General features: G+C 41.8%; 1 protein-coding gene across 1 annotated transcript; it reads left to right on the forward strand.

Annotated features, from left to right (window-relative positions):
• Positions 1-1229: 1229 nt before the first annotated feature.
• Positions 1230-4937, forward strand: wdr74 (WD repeat domain 74). Its single transcript, XM_083690984.1, has 10 exons — positions 1230-1361; positions 1601-1707; positions 1927-2051; positions 2223-2286; positions 2504-2647; positions 2763-2864; positions 3079-3235; positions 3623-3765; positions 3906-3959; positions 4248-4937. The coding sequence occupies exons 1-10, from the start codon at positions 1301-1303 to the stop codon at positions 4437-4439; spliced, it is 1149 nt and encodes a 382-aa protein (XP_083547110.1). The 5' UTR covers positions 1230-1300; the 3' UTR covers positions 4440-4937.
• Positions 4938-6000: the final 1063 nt, after the last annotated feature.

Consider the following 6000-nt stretch of genomic DNA (forward strand, 5'->3'; position numbering starts at 1 on the left):
GTCGGCTTCCCTTGTTTGTCTCCATCTACCCCTCCTTCTGCTCCCCTTGCTCTCTCTCTCTCTCTCTCTCTCTCCCTCTCTCCCTCTCTCCCTCTCTCTCACTCTCTCTCTTTCCCTCCCATTCTCTCATGATGCCGCTGTCCTATTCTTCCTTCATTTCAAGGAAGATAAGGTTTCTCTTTGTTTCCTTGTGAGAATGGGTTTCTTTCTTCTATACTCTAATTTTCTGTTCCTTCTCTACTCTTTCCAATCAACCTCTCTCTCTTTATCAACATGCTGCTCTCACTCTCAATCCCATTCTCCCCTCCCATTGTCAGTTTGTTCTGCCTCTCCTATGCTTGGAGGATTTCCTCAACTTTTTCATGCCCACAGTTCTTTGGCTTTCCCCCCTAATCCCCATCCCCGTCTCCTCCTTTCTCACCTTCTAAACCCACCCATATATTTAATCTTCTCATCATTAATCCCCTATGGAGACACTTTTTCTCCCCCCAGACTGATTAGCCACTTTCTCATTTGACAAGGAAAACAAACAAATAAAAACACCCCTGCGGAAATGAAGACAAGGATTATCAATCTAAATAAAAGTAATTTGTTCTTTATTGGTTTTATACTGTTATACATCATCCCTGTGAGCATGAGCTGGGATTCTTCAGTCATGTGCCGGCAGAATCCTTTGAAAATGTTCTGATAAAATAAATCTGACAAATTTCCTGGTTTATAAAACTAACTTAACTTTTTAATAATGTCCCAGCTTTGTTTGTAACTGGCTTTAGATTTGGGAAAGCTTGCTGCCTGTCTTATCAAGTATCAAGTATAGCTCAAGAGCACCATCTGCTGCACATTTTCTATGAAAGTAACAGTAAATTATAGTATTTTAGTTTGTTATGCTTAGACAGCTAAACAGAGCAAAACATATATATAAATGAAACATTGATCTACAGTAATGATCTGTGTTTAATACAAACTGTGATTGATGCTATGTATTGCGACTGAACCTCATTGATAAACTAGAAATTGACTCTTCAGTTTCAATGAGATTTATTTTCCATTAATTGATAGGGTTATTGTCAATCAGTTTTAACACATTTGTTCAGAACACTTTGTCATTATGACCCTGATGTGGCCATCCAATCCTGTGGTTAGGCTGCAAAGATGTTCTTTGGTTTGCGCCAGTCAGTGCAGTAGGTCGGAACTAAACCTGGTGTTGAGAGTACACCGACGGAGGACATAACTGGCACACCAAACGTGCAATATTTTGTTGTTTCGCTCATTGCAAAGCGAGCTTTTTTCTTAACTTATCATGGCAGACAAAAGTCAACTTTGTTCAATATGGGTGGGATCAGAAACGGGGATTTTGAAAGGTAAAACAACACTTCATACACTTCGCCATGTTGTCCTTGTGAGGGTACTGGGTTGTTTTTTTAAGATAGGTAGCTAACATTGAGACACGTGGGTTGCTTCCTAGCTGACTATCATATCGGCTACTTAGTTTGACAAGTCATGCAAGTGTCCCTTCGAAAAGATTGTCTCAGAAATGACAATGTAAATACCATCAGTTATGGATACTAACATGTCTATGATTTGCGTTGTCCTTCATAAGGAGTCAGCCTATCCAAGAAACAGGCTTTCAACTTCTGTGAGATGAGCTGCCTGAGTCGGGACCAGGATGTGTGTGTACTGGGCTGGGGAGATCCACAGGAGACTGAGGTGTGTGACTGATTTGTTAGAATGGTGTGAACGGCTGTGTATGTTAATCTGTGTTAAGATTCAAATAAGGGGTTACTGCCTGATCCTACTGTTTTTTCACCCTGTGTGTGTGTGTGTGTGTGTGTGTGTGTGTGTGTGTGTGTGTGTGTGTGTGTGTGTGTGTGTGTGTGTGTGTGTGTGTGTGTTTTATTGCCTTATTAACCTGTCTGTTTCTTCTAGGTGTTGGTGGGGTCTGTGAATGGGACAGTGAAGACATTTAGTACAGAGAAGGGGATTTTCACTGAGACCAGGCAGTGTGGGGACGTCACTCAGGGCAGATTCACAGGACTTGCCGTCACAGACAGGTAGAGTCAGCAATACCGCAACATATGTTCTTTAGATAATTGTTCTACCACAGCAGAATATTGAATATTACCAGTAAGTACTTTTATTTGTTCTTCATAGACATAGGAGCATGGGATTACGTAGGATACTGATGTTGACACTGGATGCTCTCTCCCTGTGTGTGTCTGCAGCTCTCTGGTCACGTGTGTGGATTCTGGACAGATTAGGGTGTGGAAGGAGGGCAGCACGGACATAGTGAGTGACTTCACTGTATTGCCATTATGGCTTAATGGAGGTTTCTGATGATTACTGATCAGTAAACAAGATTGTTTGGGTTCAGAGTTTGCATCGATATGCATCATTTCATATTCATGTTCATATTCGCCACCACTGATTGATGGTGTTGACCCTACAGGCCTGTGTTAGGATTCCTTGTGTTTACATTTCCATTTCCTGACCCCTATACATCAAGGTAGAGATAAATGCCGGGAAGAGTGTGTGTCGGATGCGACAGAATCCTTCACAGCGCCACATCGTGGCCACAGGAGGGAAGGAGAATGCTCTGAAGGTTTGGGACCTGGAGAGACCTGAGACGCCCATCTTCAGTGCCAAGAATGTGAGTTTTCACTGTGATCAGAACGGCTATGAACTCTCCTATTAGTCCACCCTTTAATCTCAATTTTATGTACGTATGTGTGTGTTTATTTTGGTTTTTCTTTAAAATATGCCAGGTGCGTAATGACTGGCTTGACCTGCGAGTGCCAGAATGGGTCAGAGACTTGGCCTTCATTCCAGACTCAGACAAGATTGTCACCTGCACTGCTCACCACCAGGTCTGTCATAGATAAACACTGATCTTCATAGAAAGTATCAGACCTCTATTTGTTATGGATTGGTCAGATTTCGTCCATCACCAATGATCATTGCCTAATCGAATGGATGATGTAACTACCTCAAGTGTTGTTGCTGTTTAAATTAAATTTTTCCAAAGTCATCTCTTTTGACACTGTCGAGTCCTGTGTCATACCTGTTTTTCGTTCCTATAAGGTGAGAGTGTACGATCCAGCCTCCCCTCAGAGGCGTCCTGTGCTGGAGGCTCAGTTTGGGGAGTACCCCCTTACAGCCCTCTCCCTCCCTGCCAAACAAGACAGTGTTGTTGTGGGCAACACACAGGGGCAAATTGCCATCTTGGATCTGCGGAAAGGTGAATGAGGGAGAGTTATATCATTGCATGTTATTGAAATCATTTTTCTTTTTTTTCTTTTTTTGCTTCAGAAGATTTCTGTCATCCTTTTCATCCTCCATGCTGTGTATTTCCTGTGTTTGTTAATGCACTACATCAAAGAAATGTTGCTGTATGTACTTATTGAAGCACATCTTTGGCCTCATTGTTTTGTCTTTAGTTTTCAGAGTTATGTTCTTCTAGTCAGGGAGCGAGGGAGCTGTGTGTGTGTTTATGTGCGTGTGCGTGGGTGGGGATGGGGGTGTGTGTGTGTGTACTTGCTTGCCCGCTTGCTCGCATACACACCTTTCTTCCTGACTATAGTGTTCCTTTGTTGTGTAACCCTCTCCTCCTCTCGGCTTGCTGCAGGCCTGGTGCGTGGGTGTCTGAAGGGGTTGGCAGGAGGGGTGCGGGGGCTGCAGTGTCACCCCTCTCTCCCTCTGGTGGCTTCCTGTGGTTTGGATCGCTTTCTGAGGGTTCACAGCCTGGAAGACCGCTCTCTACAGCACAAGGTACACACACACGCACACAGTGCACATGAAGTGAGCCACACAAACAGACATTAGATATGCCTCCTACACAGTTGTTTTTGATAATTGCATATTGTGGTAGTTCAAGTGGCTCTCTCTCTCTCTCCCCCTCTCCCTTGCAGGTGTATCTGAAGTCACGACTCAACTGTGTGCTTCTATCCAGCCGAGATCTTGAGGTATGATCGTCTCAAGAGGAATGAATCAATTCTTGTAGTCCCTCTGTTACTGGCCAATACCTGATCAATATCAATTGTTTTAGACATGTTCATTTGAAGCTTTAGCTATTTGTTTTTTACAGAGCCCAACAATGTGTTGCAATTTTACAATATGAGACTGTTTGATTATTAAATGTGGCTCATCAGACCCTTCAACTAATGTGAGAAAGTCAGGTTGTTAGATCATTTTGAACATTGGATATTTCTGCATTATGCTGTGGTTTATTCAGTGTCTCTTTTCCACATCAGCTGGGCACAGTGGTACCAGGAGAGGTGGAGGAAGTGAAAGAAGAGGGTGGCGAAGAGGATGAGCTGTGGAACGCCATGGAGACTGTAAAGGATAAGACGAAGAAAAGAACGACAGAGGCTGGAGATGCAGCGAATAAGACGAACACGAAGAAAACTAAAGTGGCATCCGAATCAGCGGCCGTGGAGAGCTGAAGGAAACTGACTCTGTGGTCTTTGACAGAAAGTGCAGAAGGTGTAGAGGTCTACCGAAGCCAGAGGGCTGTTACTGATCATCTCCATTTTGAGTGAGAATTCGTACTGGAATGATCAGTTACTGGCGTTGGAGTTATGCACATGCTATTCTATTATTCGAATTCTGCTCAAATTTATCATAACAATTCAGAGAGAGACTTGGTATTGAATTTGATAGCATTACAAATGTTGACATTTCTCACCTTCAAAATGATAAATATGCTCAGATTTCCTGTTGTGTGAAAGAGTGGGACCTGTTCCATGCTGTATTTGTAAGCAGTGACTGGCTTCCCTATCTTTTGCTTTTCCTGTCCATGTATTTTTGACCTTAACTAGGGTGAGTGAATTCCCTTAAGTCAGTCCAGTTTTGTCATTAGTCATCATTTCTCAACTTGTGTGTGTGTATGCATGTGAGTGAGAGTGTCATGTCCCTAATAAACAGACAGGTGGTCCCTCTTACCATTGGTGGCATGCTTGGTGATACTGTCCTCTGCTGGAATAAAGTGAAGGGGACGGAATACGAAAGTAACATAATTCATTATCATGGGAGTGTCTCTGAAGCAATGAGATTAGTACTGTTTTATGATATGTGTATGTATAAGTCCTTTGTCTTGAGATGTTTCAACTATACGCTATAAAGTTACAGAATAACTAGTGATCATAATATGACGTCAGTGGCAGTATCTTAATTAGGTGTTATAAACATTTATTTAAGCTACAGTAATGTGTATTATGGTGGAAATTATTGTTTGTGAATGTAGCCATAGAATCTTCCCTCTCAGAAGTACATTTAAGAGTTTGATGGTCTCTTATGAGTGAAAATGCCATATTATTATTAAGAAATCTTTGAGATTTCACAACTCATTTAGTTGTGTGCATGACAGAGAAAATACAATATATGAACCCATTTTCTGAATCAATTAGTCATTATACACATGATTGTGCAATGACAATCACTACTCTTAGCTTAATATGCTATCCAATGTCCATTTCTGATTTAAATCATCAGATTGACTTGCTGAGATTAAATGATGTGACCTTGAGTGTATCAAAGACGGCGCCGTGTTTCACAATTTTCATCTACAGCAATTTGTGTCGTACATGTGGTTGTACCTGTGTTCGGCTGTCTCTAAGAGACTGGACTGTGCACACAAACACACCCATCCCTTGAACTCCAGTGATAAGATAACACTTGTATGAATGAAGGAGGAGGTGTAAAACAAAAGAAGTAGGAGTTTTCTCCCCACAAACTGAAAATCTCATTGCTGCTCGGCTTTTTAGTTCCAGTCTAAAAGATACAGTGATAAATACTGGTAGACGAATACATTAAAGAAGAAAAAAAAACAAAGCCAAAGAGCAGCAGTGTTTTTCGTTTTTTTAATCCATTGGCAGTTGACAGTCTATTCTAAGTAACACTTTTTAAAAGTGGTTTCATGTCCCGTAGGAGGAAGAACTTTGCAACGGCGAGTTTTGAAACATGTTTGGCAGTTAAAAAGAAAACAACAACTTGTAGGCCCTCTTG

This window comes from Argentina silus (assembly GCF_951799395.1).
Source record: "Argentina silus genome assembly, chromosome: 2".
Taxonomy (NCBI): Eukaryota; Metazoa; Chordata; class Actinopteri; order Argentiniformes; family Argentinidae; genus Argentina; species Argentina silus.